Source organism: Typopeltis vanoorti, chromosome 24 (genome assembly GCF_054136105.1).
Source record: "Typopeltis vanoorti isolate ZY-2024b chromosome 24, IOZ_Tvanoo_1.0, whole genome shotgun sequence".
NCBI classification, from domain to species: domain Eukaryota; kingdom Metazoa; phylum Arthropoda; class Arachnida; order Uropygi; family Thelyphonidae; genus Typopeltis; species Typopeltis vanoorti.
The window spans coordinates 17,479,855-17,497,929 of record NC_143572.1 but is presented as its reverse complement, the minus strand read 5'-3'; the positions used below and the strand labels follow the sequence as shown (position 1 = coordinate 17,497,929).

Genomic DNA, 18,075 nt, shown 5'->3' with positions numbered 1-18,075 from the left:
AACGCACGCGCACACACACGCGCGCGCGCACACACACACACACACACGCACACACACACACACGCACACACAGGGTGTCCCATAAGTTCCTAGATGTTTCAATAATTCATAAAAATTAGAAAAACTGTTATATTAGAGTGCAATTTGCATGAAAGTGAATTGCAAGGAGGGGGATTTTTTTTGAAGGGGAAAAAATTTACTTCAAATTTTCACTGATAGAGTGTGCTGTGCCACATGTATCATTTGCAAATACGTACAAATGAGAGTTCTGTAATATGTAGGATGTACCGCTGACAGCTCATAATGAATGCATGCAAATTCCCAGTCATTGGGGGTTAACAGAATTGTTTTTGTGAAAAGAAAAATTTGTTGCTGTGATGCTTACTTTGGTGGATAAGATATTGTTAGTGTAAGTGGAGAATCGGTAGTGGAAGTTTTACGAACGTTTTGAACGTAGAATGAAGAAAGGTCAAGGTCTTATCGCTCCTGCCAGAATACAGTCTCTAATATGACGTTTTGAGAAAACTGGGAATTTGTCAGATCGGCCTTGAACATGCAGACAAGTGTTATCCAAAGCTTGTACCAGCGTTGTGGTATCGCAAATGAATGCCCTAGAGGCACAATCAACAAGTGGTGTAAGCAGTGCATGGGAAGCTGCAAGAATCACAGGCATAGCAAAAACATCCGTATTCCGCATCCTTCATGGTGCATAATCATCACACCACCAAAGTAAGCATCATAGCAACAAAAATAATTCTGTTCACCTCCAATGACTGGGAATTTGCACACATTCATTATGAGCTGTCAGCAGTACACCTTGCGTTTTATAGAACTCTCATTTGCATGCATTTGCAAATGATGCATGTGGTAAAGCACCCTCTATCAGTGAAAATTTGAAGTAAACTTTTTCTCCCTGTCAAAAAAAAAAAAAAAAAATCCCCCTCCTTGTGATTCACTTTCGTGCAAACCGCTCTAATATACTAATATTTCTAATTTTTATGAATTATTGAAATATCTAGGAACTCATGGGACACCCTCTATTTATATACATATAATATGTCAGTTATTTTAAATTTAATATTAGCCATTTAGTAATTCGCCAGCTTCCTTGGTTGTGTAGGTAGCATAGTAGACAACTGATTATCCAGGAATATTAGTAATGAACTTTCCTGGATGATCAATACCCCGATTAATCTGAGAGAAGAAAAAAAAGACTGCAATATGATATTAATAAATATGAATAAAATACATACTTTTTTTATTTAAAAAACACAAGCAAACATGGTTGCTTTTTTTCCTTTCTTTTTTCTTTCCTTTTTTAACTTTCTCTCCCCCTTCGATATACCCTATTCCTCATATGGGTTTAAATTCGGAAGAAGGCTAGTTCAGAAGCCTTAAGGTAGCAGCCCTACCACTGAACTATTCCATCGTCAGGCTAGTCCCCTGACATGGAGAACATATTTTACTAGTAAGCTGACAGAAAAAGATAATCGGATTGAATCTATAGGAAATGACCCTGGAATGGAAAAGGTAAAACAAAAATGGAAATGAAAAAATATAATACACATAGCAAACTGGAATGTAAGAGGAATAGCATATAAAGAAATAGAATTAGACCAATTATTAAATGAAAGAAATTTTAAAATAGCAGTAATAACTGAAACAAAAAAGAAATTAAAAGGAACCATGAGAACTGAAAATTTTAATGTGATATACAGTGCAGTTGACAGAGACCAAAGAGCACAAGCAGGAGTCATGATTTGGATTCATAACTCCCTTTCAAAACAGTTAAAACATTATAAATTATGGAATGAAAGAATTATAGAAGCTAGAATAAAAATAGATAGAGGCTATTTAACAATAATTGGTTTATATGCCCCAGAAAAGGGAAGAGAACAAGATAATATTAATTTTTATAATCAGCTACAAAACATATATAATAAAATAAATAAAAAGGATTACGTAATTTTAGCAGGAGACTTAAATGCAAGAATTGGAAGCACGAAAATTAATAATAATATAGAAATACATGGAGAACATACTGTAAACAGGAATGGTAAAAAATTGATTGACTTTGTAGTTAATAATAACCTAAAAATAATGAATTCCTTCTATAAACATATAGACATACATAAATATACTTGGGCAGCAAGAGGATGGAAATCAATATTAGATTACTTTATACTAAATGAAAAGACATCAAAATTTTCACTAGATGTTAGAGTTCACAGAGGATATGAAATAAGCAGTGACCACTTCCTTGTTAAAATAAAATTAAGATTACCACCTAAATGGCTACAAGTAACAAGAACAGAAAGAAAAATTGAAACATTTGTTTATAAAACTAGACTATTGAATGACACAAATGTACAATGGCTATATGAACAAAGAATTAACCAATATCTAGACAAAATAAAACAAAATGAAGAAATAGAAATAGAATGGCTTTATAAAAATGACACTAAATGCAGCAGCAAATGAAAGCTTAGGAAAGACCAAAAAATTCAATAAAAGGAAAAAGCTGAAGATCTGTAATGATACAATGAAAGAAATAATCAAAAGGAAAAAAGAAGCCTATCACAAATGGTTAAGCAGTAAAAGATTAGAAGATGAAATAGAATATAAAAGAATAAGAGCCATATCTAAAAGAGAAGTCAGAAAAAGACATAGAGAATCATGGAATAAATTTGTTTCTAATTTAGAACATAATTTATATAAAATAAGACCCAATGTATATAAAATTTTGAAACACTTAAATGCAGATACCAAAGAAAACATAAAATTAAACACTGAATTGAAATTAGAATAATTTCTAAATTACTACACAGAATTGTGGACAGACAAATATTTTAAAAAAGACAACTGGCAAACAGTTAATGAAAAGGAAATAACACTAAAGAAGAATTAGAAATCAGCCTGAAAGAAACAAGAAACGGAACATCACCTGGAGAAGATAAACTAGGTTCAGAACTATATAAATATGCAGGAACTAGATTCAAAGAAAGACTCTTATTATTTTTAAATAAAATTTATCCAAATGGTATCCCCCCCCCCCCCCAATAGAATGGAAAAAAGCAATTGTGATTCCTATCTTTAAAAGAGGTAATAGAGATGACCCTAAAAACTATAGAGGTATCAGTATGCTAAATTCCTGTTACAAAATATATAGCAATTCTAGTAGCAAGGCTTATACGTTGGTCAGACATAACTGGTAATTAGTTTACGGAATTCACAACGCATATAAAGTATATTAATTAATCATCATCTTCATCATCAAATTCCTGCCATGTACCCTCAAGGGGTGTACAGGATATGACAGTACTACATGAAAAAATTACATCATTACTAACTTCCTATCTACAATTTTCCTCCAAATCAGTCTGTTACTTGTCAAGACTCCAACATTATCAGATCTTATATTTCTATCGTCTAAGGCACTTTGTACCGTATCAATCCACCTATATCTTGGTCTTCCTCTGGGTCGTTTTCCTGCCAATCTGGCAGAGAACACTTGTTTTGCTAATCTTTCCTCTCCCATTCTATTTAAGTGACCATACCATCAGAGATTAGCTCTGCTAACGCATTCCTGGATGCTGACAATGTCAAGTTCTTTCCTAATATCCTCATTTTTAATATGATATTGCCATTGATGCCATCTGTTCACGCCTCTCTTTCTCAGGACTCTCATATCTGCGGTCTCTAGTCTTTGGTCAAGTGTTTTACTTCTGACCCAGCTCTCAGATCCATAAGTTAAAACTGGTTTGAACACTGTCTTGTATACAGCTAATTTAGTGTTCCGACTAATTTCTTTCTTATTCCATATGAATTTATTCAATTGACTTCCCACCATACCAGCTTTGCTGATTCTGTTGTCTATTTCTATATTTAATTTACCATCTTCAGTAAAAATCGAGCCTAAGTAGCTGAAATGTTTTACTTGTTCCACAGGTTCTCCATTCACAACACAGTTGACATTTTCAATGATTCTGCCTATTTTCATTGTCTTTATCTTTTTATTGCTGACGTTCATACCATATCTATTACAACAGCTATTCAATTTAGTCAGGGAATCTTGCAGACTTGTAGCTGATTTATTTAGAAGAATAACATCATCTGCATAAAGCAAAGAGCTGACATTAACATCTCCAATTTTGATATCAGGTTTAATACCACATTCCTTCATAATGTGATCCATATAGATAATGAATAACAGAGTGGATAATGTACATCCATGTCTCACACCAGATTTAACATTAAACCATCTTTCTGTACTTCCTTCAATTCTAACTGCTGACTTACAACTCAAATAAAGACTAAGTATTGCTTGATATAATGCCCTGTTGACACCATATAACTGCAGCGTATTGAATAGCTTCTCTCTTGGCACCTTGTCATATGCCTTTTCCAAATCGACAAAACTTAAATACAGATCTTTGTTATATTCCCATGCTTTCTCGACTATTTGTCATAAAGTGAAGATCTGATCCTGACAGCCTCTATTTGCCCTGAATCCAGCTTGTTCTTCACCAAGCTTTTCTTCCACAATTTTTCTCAACCGTTTCTCAAGTATACTTGCATAGATCTTGCCAGGAACACTCAGTAGGAAAATACCTCTGTAATTCTCACATTCAGTTTTATTTCCCTTTTTATATATGGGTACTATGAGAGCTCTACTCCAATCATCGGGAATTCGTCCCTCTGTCCAGGCTTTCTGAACTATGCAGTGCAGCCACTGTAAGACTTTTATACCACCATATACTTCAGCATTTCTGGTCGAATATCATCTACTCCTTCTGCCTTTCCACATTTCAAGCCTTTGATGGCTTTTTCTACTTCATATGGATATGTATTCCTGACTGCATGCCTGGTCAGTGTTTTTTATCACTGTGCTGTCATCACTTGTTTCATTTAGCAGTTTTTCAGAGTAATTACTCCATACTTCAAGGATATCTTTTTCTCATGTTTTCATCACCTTTATCATCTCAAACTCCTTTTACAGCACTCTTTCCTCCATTCCTAAGCTTCTTCAACAACCTCCAGAATATTTTGCCACCTTCTTGATATTTATTTTCTATATTCTTGCCAAAGTCCTCCCATGACTTTTGTTTAGCTAGTTTAGCTTGTCAATCAAAAAGACTACAAAGGTAAGCTAACTACTTTAGTACTAGACCGTACAACTTACCTCCCCATTGAATATAATCCGACCAGCTCTCAGATTAGAACTCTCCACAGACTCATTAAGAAGGTCACTTCTTGGCCTGTGGAAGTCACCAACTAAAACCTTATAACTCTAGACCCCCCCGATTATATGGACTCCCATAAATACATAAACAAAATGAGCCATTGCGTCCCATAGTAGATGGCATTGATTCCCCCACATATAAATTAGCCAAACATTTAGCAAAAATGCTCACACACTACACTGGCAACACACCATCACACATAAAAAACTCGGCCCACTTTAAAGCCAATATGGAAAACCTCGCACTCCAACACACTGACATAATGGTCAGTTTTGACGTCTCTTCCCTATTCACTAATGTCCCACTCAAAGAAACCCTAGAGCTCATCCAAGCCAAGTTTCCTCCGGATATCTCAGCCCTATTTCAGTTCACAATGAACTCAGGCTATTTCGTTTGGCAAGGAAAGTTCTACAAACAGATAGAGGGGACAGCCATGGGTTCACCGCTTTCCCCGCCCTTGGCCAATTTCTTTATGGAGACATTTAAAGAGAAAGCCTTAAACTCTGCCCCACAAAAACCCACAATTTGGCTTCGTTATGTGGATGATGTGTTTGCTATTTGGCCACATGGTGCAGACACACTCCATTCCTTCCTAACACACTTAAACAACCAACACCCCAGAGTCCAGTTCACCTTAGAAAAAGAGGAGAAGAACACCCTCCCCTTCCTAGGCACTTTAATCACTGGCCAGCTTGATGGGATCTTTGGTTTTCTCTGTTCACAGAAAACCCACCCATACTGGAAGATACATTCACCAGCAGTCCCCCCCCCCTGCCCCTCACAACAATATGGGGTTATAAAAACACTATATAACAGGGCAAAATTAATCTGCTCAGATGACAAGGCCCTAACTACTGAACTAAACCACATCCTCAACACTTTCTTAGCCAATGGCTATAACTCCAAAAAAATCCAAAAAATACTAAAACCAGTAAACCACAACTCCCCTCCCCCCCCTCCACAATAAAGATTACATCAAGTCTATCACCATCCTCTACATCCAGGGCACCTCTGAGAAAATAACCAATATCCTCAAAAAATATGACCTTACTTCCTGTTACAGACCATATAAAAAGTTAGCATCCCTTATCCGCTCTACCAAAGACCAACCACTTCCCCTAGACCTACCTGGTGTATACCAGGTCCCTTGCAGCTGCAAATTGTCCTACTTTGGCCAAACAGGCAGAACAACAAATATCAGGATTTCAAAACACCAAGACTACATCTGGTTTCACCAGTACAGCCGCTCTGGGCTGGCAGACCATGCCTTAGATACCCACCATAAAATTCGTTGGAAGAAAACTAAAATAATTCATTGCAGCAAGTTTAAATGCGAAAGATTATTCAAAGAATCTTCAGCAGCTCTAAAAAACGTTCCTAACCTCAACAAATTTGGGTGCATGAAACTACCCCAAATTTGGGAGACTTACATTATGAGAACTTCAGCCCAACTGCCAAGACTACCAAATTAGCCCGCAAGAGGGCACCATTAGGACTTTAGGAACAATATTAATTTCTTGCTTTCTTCCTCATTTGCTTTGTGTTAGTGCCTGCATGCACATACCACATCTTTATGTTCCTGAAGATGGCAATGTGACGTTGCCGAAATCTAGAAGTTATTCAATAAAGTTACCTTTAATTAATATACTTTATATGCGTTGTTATTTCCGTAAACTAATTACCAGTTAAATATATAGCAGAATCTTAAATAGCAAACTAATGAAATATTCCGAAAACTTTATTTTAGAAGTACAGACGATCATGTATAGACCCGGCCTTTTGCCTAAAATTAATAATAGAGAAAAGAAGAGAATACAATTTAGAAACACATATTGCATTTATTGACTTTGAAAAAGCATTTGACAAAGTTAAAAGAAACATATTATTTAACATATTAAAAGAAAGACGAATACCAAATAATATCCTAAAAGCTATCACAAGTATATATGAAAATAATCAAATACAAATAAGATTAAATCACGAGCTGTCATATACGAGAGAGATAAACCTAGGGGTCCGATAGGGGAGGGGGGGTCCCCCTTGGTTTATCTCTCTCGTGTATGACAGCCCCCTCTGTCCCCTCTCAGCAACTCTTTTTAATATCTACTTAAATGAAATAATAATAAAATGGAATAAAAATTTACATCAAGGAATTAAACTTTCTCCTACAGTAAATACTCTCCTCTTTGCTGACGACCAAATAATAATTACAAATTCCGAAGATAAACTACAGAAAGCTATTTTAGATCTAAATGAGATATCCAAAGATTATGGTATGATAATATCAACAGAAAAATCAAAAACTATGGCCTTTAAAGGACAAGATCCAGCAAGAACTAAAATAGTAATAGATAACAAGATCTTAGAACAGGTGAATTCATTTAATTACCTAGGATGTACGATCACATATGAAAATGATATAAACGTAAAAATTGCAAAATATTTAAAAATAACATCTATATTTAAACCAAACCTAGTTCAAAAACAAACCAGACTAAAAGTATACAATACATTAGTCCTACCAATCTTAATGTATGGAAGCGAAATCTGGACAATAGAACAAAAAGACAAACAAAGATTAACATCAGCAGAAATTAAGTTTATGAGAAAAGCTGCAAAGTATACCCTATTTGATCACAAAAGAAATGAAGAAATTATGAAAGAATTAAACCAAGAACCAGTAATAGAAAAAATTAAAAAATATAAACATAAATGGATGGAACACGTTCAAAGAATGAAAACAGAAAGATTACCAAAACAAGCCTTAAAATACAAGCCATTAGGAAAAAGAAAACCAGGACGTCCTCTTAAACGATTCAACGATGACTTCTAAGGCCGGAACAGGCCATGCTAGGCCCAAATCCTTGATATACATGATGATGATGATGATGAACAACTTTCTTGTGCAACATAAAACAAAAATTTCCCACCATCATTATTTCAGCAAGAATAACATCCTTGTTCTTCATAATGAAGTAGAGCTTTCACTTGGATCAGAGGAGCACTGTGTGATATGTTATTTGTCAGCAATAAATCTTCATCTTTTGACTCATCATTTTGACTTGATTTATCTTTCTTTGTAATTTGTCTGTCATACTATTTTGTGTCCATTTAAACTATGTCCAAATTAAATCATTCACCAAGTGCTTCTCCATCAAAAATTTCATATCCTTCAATCTTGTGTAATTCATATAATTCCCATATGTATTCTGACATTTATTCCTTCAACTTGAACTTCTTCATCATGGGTAGTATTTTCTTAAACAATTTTTGTATTCTTGTACTTTTTGACTGATTTTTATGCCTATTGAAATTTCATAAATTCCCATCCAGTAGTGTAAGATTTTTCCCAAACATCAGCAATTAACCTGCCTTGACTAATTTAATTTGTTTATTGATGTTTAAAAGTCATTATTATTCTGGATCTCCATGGAGTCATAAGACTCATCAACGGAGGTCCGTCTTAGACAATACAGAGTCTATCATACCACTTCTTAAAACATTTACTGTCTGCACATCCACCACTTTATCAGGCAATAAATTCCGTGGTTGAAAAAAAATCCATCTTCTTACTCTCCACCTCTTTTCACAACTTCCAGGGATGGTCTCTTGTTCTACTAGATGAAAAATTAATCATGTGTTAATCTTGTAAATGCCTCTCAACAGTTTTAAGTGTCTCAATCATGTCATTCCCTTCATCTTCTCTCTCCCAAACTGCAGTTTACATGTCCTCAATCTATCCTCATAACTAACATTGTAAAGTCCTGATATTATTTTGGTTATCTGCCTCTGTATCCTCTCCAAGGTTAACTTATCCTTTTCAAATCCTATGCCCAGTTATTCAGATTTGGGCTGATCAGGGCTTTATAATAGAATCACCACTCTTTTAAAGCCCGATCAGATAGCCCATTTCAAATATTCACAATATGTGCACTAAACTTCAAACTTATCTACTATCATCCCAAGATTTTTTTGCCTTGTCAACTTCATCTAGTATAGATCCACCAATAGAGTATGCAGCCTCTCATTAGTGGGTCCCAAATTTCTAAACCTTACTTTTAGTTGTATTAAACTGATATTCCCATTCATTTGTCCATCTCTCTAGTTTATGAAGGACTACCACATTGATACTATTACTAATAATCCTTCCAAGTTTCCATCATCTGTAAATAACTGATGATCATTGAAAAAGGTTAAAAGTGAAGATCCTATTAGTTATCCCTGTGGGAATCCCACTTGTGACCATCCTCTTCCTTGATAGTTCTCCCTCCCATATATAACTGTCTGATATCTGTTAGATAGCCAATTTCCAATCTAGTTCACTAACCTGACCCCATGTGTTACAACTGAAATATCAACTTATCACGTGTCACTCTATCAAATGGATTTACAAAATCCATAAAACAGTGGTCATATATATGCCTTTCCTGCATCAACTACTCTTGTCACTTTATTATAAAAGACAAGCAAATTACTGAAACAAAAGCACCCTTTAACAAATCCATGCTGACTTCACATATACTATTATCCTCATCTGATTTCTCACTAATTTCTCCCAAATCTTAACAACCACAGGAGAAATACAAACAGTCTATAGTTTTTGATGCCTGCATTCTAACATGACCCTTGTTCTATTGTACTATCTTATTCTCCTTCCACTCACTGGACACTTTTCAAGTAGCCCGACTTTCATTAATCAGCCAAGTCAGTGGAGCTTCCAGTTCCATAGCACATCATCTTTCATCATCTTCTTTATACCCTCTTTTACCTTGCGGTGTCGAGGGTCCATTGATCATCGGACCTCAATCAGTTTACAGGATAAGGTGGTCAGCCCTATGCCCCGGTATAGCCTATGGCCTGTAGTGTTAAGTTCTCAAGGCCAGTTTGCCTGCTTTGCGGGATGAAAAACCCCAGGATAAACTGAGGAAAAAACCCTGCTGTCCACGCCCAAGACTGGCTAACTTGGCTATGGCTGAGTAAGATCCTTCAGCTCCTCACGTCACCGACGGGAATCGAACCTAGGACACTCCTTCCCCAGGCATGTGGTTGCGAAGCGCATAGCCACTAGGCTAACCGCGTGGACCATAGCACATTCTCTCGAAACATGTAATCCCATCCAGTCTCACTGCATTATTAACTTCCAAAGTATTTGAAACATTCTCCTCATGCACTTCTAAGCCTTCAACCCTTCTTGTCCCTCCAAGAGCAAAAGCTGCTTTTCCAAGATGAAATGCTTGAATAAAGTGATCATTAAACAGCTCCACTATATTATCTGCATTGGTCGCTTGACCTCCTTTTCCATCTAAATAGGATCATTCATCCACAATCACTTCTTTTCCTACTGGCCATATAACAAAAGAATTTGTTATATGGCCAGTAGGATTTTCCTTAGACTGTAGTATTAATCCCTCCGTGTATTCAGTTTTGGTCTTCCATGCTATACCAGTCACTCTCTTGGCCTGAGTCTTATGTTCCTCATGCAGTTGCTCTCCACTTCTCTCTTTATACCTTTTCCATGACTTCTTTTTCATTTGCAGCCTGTTTGATTTCATTTGTCATCCACTTTATACCCAATGATGTTATTTTTTTTCACTTGAGGAATACAGTTTGCCATTGCTGTTGATAAATATTTCTTTACTAGTCTCCATGCACTACTGATATCTCTCCTTCACAATTCTTCCATCCATGAAACTGCTACAAGTGGGTTCCTAAGGTTACTATAGTCACCTGCCCTATAATTTCACATAAATTCCTTTCTGCTTGATACTTCTGCATGTCTGTTCAGCTTCCAAGTCAAGTTCAAGGTGACTCTCACCCATGCAAGGCAAGATATATCTCATTTATGATCAGATCCTGTGATGCAAGGACAAAATCCATCCAAAACTCTATATCCTTGTGTTCCCTCTGTTACATGTTGCCATTTGTCCTTCAAGAATTCCAGAAATTCCATTCCCTTACTGCTGTATGCTGCTTTAGTTAAAATCTCTCATAATGAACTTTACACTTGCCAAAGTTATATGCTTAAACTCTTCCTGCTCATCACCCTCTATGTTCTCTAGCAATATCCCACTAAATATCTTCTGCTGCCCACCTTTGCATACACTTTCAAAACTATTAGTGCCATTTCCTTCCAAATTCTCCACTCATAGAGGACTCATCAGTTGGCATAAGTAACATTCCACCACTCTATTTCCCCTTCATATTCATATTCCAGCAGGATATGTCCTGCTGGAATATGCTATACCTTTCTACTTCTATTCCTGTCGGGCATCATCCTCCTCTATCAATCACATTATACCAATTCCAGTAATCTTAGGACAGGCTAAAGCTATCAGTGCTACTAATTCACTTCCTTTATTCCTGATACTCCTGCATTTCTAAAAAGAAATATTAATACATTTTCACCATTTCTGTACCCAATTACCCCTCCCCGCACCCCAGACTTCATTTGACTCTGCAATATACCATACACCTCGTAGGTGACTATCCCTACAGGTGGCAAACCCTGCTCCCATCCACTCTGGCAACTCTAGTTTCCCTGCCTCTCACTTGACTAACTTCCATGTTAGTCTGTAGTTTGAGGACAGAAAAGAGGTAGCTCTTTTCTGTCCTGAAATGCAATCCAAGCATCCACATATCCAGACCTTCAACACATTTTCATTATCATGCCATTCATTTTTGCTGTTCTCCTTCTCAATTCTGCATTGTTATATGAGGGTGTGTTGAAAAGTTGTGATAATCACCATGAAGGAATTGAGGTGGAACCATGTAACTTATACATTATTGTACATATTCCCCACAAAGTGTTATATGCTTGTTACAAAGCTGCTGCATCATTTGCAATCCTCTGAGAAAAAAGTCTTTCCCTTGTTGCACAAACCAGTCCTCAGCTGCAGATATGACTTCATCATTTGTGGTAAACTTTGTTCCTTTCAAGTGTTTCTTTAAATTTAGGAATAGAAAATAGTCAGATTGGACCAGGTCTTGTGAATAGGGTGGGTGAGGCAGACACTGAAAGATAGCTAAATTTGTGTATTGTCTGTTTGTGTTTCATGTGCAGTGTGAGCAGGTGTGTTGTCCTGTTAAATCTGGTGTCAGGCAAGGATGTACATTATCTCCTCTATTATTTATTATCTGTATGGATCGCATTATGAAGGAAAGTGGTATTAAACCTGATATTAAAATTATAGATGTTAATCTCAGCTCTTTACTTTATGCAGATGATGTTATACTTCTAAATAAATTGAAGTATAACATCATCTAAATTGAATAACTATTGTAATTGATTTGGTATGAAGGTCATCAATAACAAGACAAAGACGATGAAAATAGGTAGAAGCATTGAAAATATCAACTGCATTGTGAATGGAGAACCGATAGAACAAGTAAAACATTTCAGCTACTTAGGCACAATTTTTAGTGAAGATGGTAAATTAAATATGGAAATAGACAATAGAATCAACAAAGGTAGTATGGTAGGAAGTCAACTGAATAAAAATATATGCAATAAGAGAGAAATTAGTCAAAACACTAAATTAGCTGTATGCAAGACAGTGTTCAAACCAATTTTAACCTACAGATCTGAGAGCTGGGTTAGAAATAAAACATTTGACCTAAGACTAGAACCACAGATATGAGAGGCCTGAGAAAGATTAGGGGCATGAACAGATGGCAATATCATATTAAAAATGAGGATATTAGGAAAGAAGTTGACACTGCTAGCATCCAGGAATGTGTTAGCAGAACTAGAGGTGGTATGGTCACTTAAACCAAATGGGAGAGGAAAGATTAGCAAAACAATGGAACAGATGGCAATATTATATTAAAAATGAGAATATTAGGAAAGAACTTGACACTGCTAGCATCCAGGAATGTGTTAGCAGAACTAGAGGTGGTATGGTCACTTAAACCGAATGGGAGAGGAAAGATTAGCAAAACAAGTGTTCTCTGCCAGGTTGTCAGGAAAAGGACCCAGAGGAAGACCAAGATGTAGGTGTATTGATACAGTAAAAAGTGCCTTAGACGACAGCAATATAAGATCTGATAATGTCTTGACAGGTAATAGATTGATTTGGAGGAAAATTGTAGACAGGAAGTTAGTAATGATGTAAATTTTTCATCTAGTACTATCATATCCTGTACCCCTTGAGGGTATATATCAGGAATTTGATAATGATGATACATTCACAATTGTTATCAATTAATAATCAAACTTTAAATATTGTTGTATCTTTAATCAGGAATACAATTTTATGAATCTTGAAATATTCACTGTATAAAGCTTTAATTTAACAGGTCAACACGAAGGAGAAGAAGAAATAATAAGCTCAGAAATTAAAAAAAAGAAAGCAGTACCTGAGGTAGGTGTCATTTAATGTAAATTCTCTATTTCTGTTTAAAGATGCAGATTTTATTCTTGCACATTAAACAATAAGTATTAATTAAAGGCATGAAAGTAATCTTTAGTTTAAATCTAATTTAATGCTTTGGGTTTAATATTGAAATAGCTTAGTGTTCACTTGTGATACAAAATGAAGCTAATTATGGAAAGAGCTAAAAGCAAGTGCCCCCTGACAATATGCAAACTTATTCAGTATGAAAAATTCAAAATTATGTTTGTAAAGGAATTTTTTGTGCCTGTGTATCCATGTGGCAAGATTTCTCATACCACAATGTTGGAGTCTTGACAGATGACAGATTGATTTGGAAGAAAATTGTAGATAGGAAGATTGTGTGTACAACATTCATGTAACAGACATTAATGGTTATGACAGACATTAATTATTATTAATGAAGGCAAGTATCAGAGCCACTATTGAAAGTATTGACGTAGATGTGTTTCAGTGTACACGGTAGCATTTGGATTATCGCATGGATGTTTTGTGATTCGCTGACGTTATATCGAATGTTTGTCATTTGGTTACTTTAATAAAAAAAAGTGTTTATTAAAAATTTAATTAAACATTTTTTTGATTGGTGATTCTCTGTGTGTGTGTGTGTGTGTGTGTGTGTGTGTGTGTGTGTGTGTGTGTGTGTGTGTGTGTGTGTGTGTGTGTGTGTTTGTTTGTTTGTTTGTTTGTCAATATTCCATTTAGTATCAAAGTTGCAAAGATAATTTTCAGACCTTGTGTAATTACTATTGCTGTTTTCCATTCTTATACTGGATTTCCTATTAAATTAACTTTATTCAAAAAATAATAAGTCTATTTAAATCTTATTCTTAGATATTTATATAATTCTGAGCTTATTTTCTCTTGCTGATTTCCAATTTTTGCTGCTTTCAAGAAAATTTCTAATTTATCTGTTGTTATAGTATTATCACTTTTGTTATCTATTTGCAAATAGTTTTTTCTTATAATTCTTACCAGTCCATAATCCTGAATAAAAATTTCAAAATTGTGTTGTAGAAAGTTTTTCGCCAAGAAATTATATTCTTGTTTAGTCTTCTATTCAAGTGTAAGAAAAAAGTTTGCACATGAAGTTTCTTCATCAGTAGGCTACTTGTATATTGTAGAAGCTAATGACTTCATATTAATTGCTTTAATATCCCATAATGCAAAGCACACATCCTTTAAGGTGTATATAATGCTATGCATTATACACATTATATATGGTAAAATGGACTGTTGGACCTGTTGTCCTTTATCCCTTTTTCGGATTTGCAATGAAATTTTTGGATTAAGGAATAATATTATTGAGCACTTGCCTTGCCCATTATCTGCTGACTACCAGTTTTTTTTTTTTTTTTTTTTTTGTCTTTCCTCTTTCTAAAAGAAAAAACACCTACTTATTTGTATAGTTTTTCAGGTGTTTGTCCTGAGATGGTTTAGTCTACTGCTAGGTGATAGACTGTAATGGTTAGGAACGTTATTGATATCACAACCTGTGATTTTTGGGCTTCTGGCAGTGGGTTTTAAAAAAGTTACTTGTTCAGTATAGTTTTGGGACATTTGTGTTTTGCAGGATCATGCTCACTGTAATCTGCTTAGTGAATTAGTGGTTAGAGTGGTAGCAGCATTTGCAAAGAATTTTTTAGCCTTTTCTCATTATTCCTGAGATCTTTTTGATCTCAGGAATATTGGCTTCTTGGTGAAGCTACCAAGGTTCTGAAGTAATGTAGAAGTCATATATATCCTATATACAAGTAGTAAAAAGGTGTAACACCTTATTATTAAAATAATCTGAATTAGAGCAAATTGTAGAAAGTGTTTTCATTTGGTTTTGTTTAATCCTTTATCAAAGTATAAGCAAACAAAGATTGTGCATGAAGTTTCTTCATGACTAGGTTACTTGTATATAGAAGATAATGACTTCACATTAATTGCCTTAGTATCCCATAATGCAAAGTGCACACTCTTTAGGTTGTGTATTTATGATTTCTGAGATATATGACTTCTGCAACTTCAATCTTGGTATCTCTTCTGGATATCGCTCCCACTGATGAGACTTCAGTAAAAGTCGAAACCAGTCTGGGTGGTGGCCCTTCCCATAATGCTATGAAAAATAGACAGTCATGGAACCTCTCTTACACATGACTTATTCTTTTGCATTTTGTTTCATCTTCTAATATTTTAATGCTTAACTATTTGAAGTATGTTTCATCACATATTTTAATTCTTTTTTCTTTTTAATAAATTTTTGCTCTTTTCTAGATCCTCATGTGCTGCTGTATTTAATATTGTCTTTTTTTTACCCTTCTGTTTCTACTTTGCTTTTTTTTCTATTTTGTGTAATCACATCTCAGTTCTCTGCAAATATATAGCTGCTATAGCTATTAAGGTAGGTGATCCTAATTTTAAGTACTATTAACTTCTCTTACCTCTTCTCTTTTCCATTATACTTTCATATTCCAATATTTATAGTAATTTATCTATTTTGAAATTTATTTATGAAACCAGATGACTGTATGCCATTCCAGCCTCCTCTGTATATTACATCAGCATTCTCATTTTCCATAGCCTCTTTTAATTTCTTCCTATTTTATGCTAATTGTTGCAGTTTTAAACTGTACTGTAATTAATATGTCTAATTCTTTTTCATTATAGGTTGTTCTTACATTCCAAGTGACTATATTCGTTATTTTGTTGTTTCCATTTTCATCTTACTGTTTTAATTTTCAGTTGATTATCTCAATGATATGTCTAAATGTTCTTTAGTGGCTTAAAAGTAAGGAAAAATTCTTCTTGTCATATTACTAGTATGGCAATAGGAGTTTGGTAACTTAAGGCCTTTAGACTTGTCCTCCACCATATTTAAACTTAAAGAAGTAGTTTATTAAAATAAAGAGCCAGAAGACTTCACTTCGGCGATGCAAATTTATAAAAATTAAGCGAATATTAAATCCAACATTATTTCAAAGCTGAATATAGAAACTATAAAAGTTTCGTATGAAATTTGACCAGAGAGCTTATGGGAATACACTCATTGATATTTACGAGTTGCCCTAGCCAGACCTTATAGAAGAGATGATTGCTATGCCCAAGGGTCCATATATTCCAATCCTATTGGTCCGTTTTGAAAAGGTTTCACTGGCCTGATAGCTGTTTCAAACTGGTTATTTTTTGTCAGAACCAGGCAGAAACCTTTTCAAAATGGACCAATAGGATTGGAATATATGGATGCTTGGGCATAGCAATCATCTCTCCTATAAGGTCTGGGGCAACTCGTAAATATCGACGAGTGTATTCCCTTAAGCTCTCTGGTCAAATTTCATACGAAACTTTTATAGTTTCTATATTCGGCTTTGAAATAATGCTGGATTTAATATCCACTTAATTTTTATAAATTTGCATTGCCAAAGTGAAGCCTTTTGGCTCTTTATTTTAATAAATACTTTTATGCACCAACCGAGAGTTCGCTTATGAAAAATACACCTCTCCGATGTTTCAAGTTCCTTAGTGCTGAGAGTTTTTTGCTCTCTTAAGGTTTCTGCCTGGTCTCTGATGAAAATCAACCAGTTTGAAACAGCTGTCAGGCCAGTGAAACCTTTTCAAAATGGACCAATAAGACTGGAATATATGGACGCTTGGGCATAGCAATCATCTCTCCTATAAGGTCTGGCTAGGGCAACTCGCAAATATCAGCGAGTGTATTCCCATAAGCTCTCTGGTCAATTTCATATGAAACTTTTATAGATTCTATGTTTGGCTTTGAAATAATGCTGGATTTAATATCCACTTAATTTTAAAGAAGTACAATTTTCAGATGGAAAAAATGTAATTTCTCCATCTGAAATTGCTACACTTATGCAGACAATGCTCATTTGCAGTTTCTTCTGTGACAACTGATCATACCACAAGAGGGTGAAACTGGCAGTTGATTGAGAGAATGTGTTTTTTGCAACTTTATCCTTTATGACAGTGGTTTCCAAACTTTTTCAGATCATGGCACCCTTAGTGTATTCCACAGCACCCAAAGTCAGAACATAGGCCTATCTACCAGTTGCAGTGTGCAGTTGGTGTGGTTATTTCAGTGAAAATATTGGAATATTTTGCAGCACCCCAGGGCACTGCAGCACACAGTTTGGGAACCACTGCTTTTTGATCTTACTCATGGAAATTCAAGTTTTAAACCCACATCTCAGGCAAAAAAAAAAAAAATCAGCCGTAGGTTCCTTACTATTTCAGAAAACAATGCAAATGTTTGGATTTGAGATCACAGGATGAAAGCAGTTATTGACCGTACTTTTGTCTCACAGTTTCTGAAATCATTAATAGTCACAGGCTCAGTTATTAGTCATGGCCAAGGGTGGAAACTGACTGCCTGCTGATCCCAACATTAGCTAAGGCTAAAAGAGCTCTCTGCACTCACTTTGGAGAGTAAAAAAAAAAAA

At 35.2% G+C, this 18,075-nt stretch overlaps 1 protein-coding gene across 4 annotated transcripts in view; it reads left to right on the top strand.

Annotated features, from left to right (window-relative positions):
• Nucleotides 1-18,075, top strand: part of LOC150092959 (uncharacterized) — a 538,308-nt gene that overhangs the window by 147,941 nt on the left and 372,292 nt on the right. For all 4 annotated transcript variants that reach the window (XM_090413661.1, XM_090413660.1, XM_090413659.1 and 1 more), the window contains one exon: nucleotides 13,539-13,603. In XM_090413661.1, coding sequence (XP_090269787.1) covers nucleotides 13,539-13,603 — 65 coding nt within the window. The remainder of the gene's footprint in view (nucleotides 1-13,538; nucleotides 13,604-18,075) is intronic.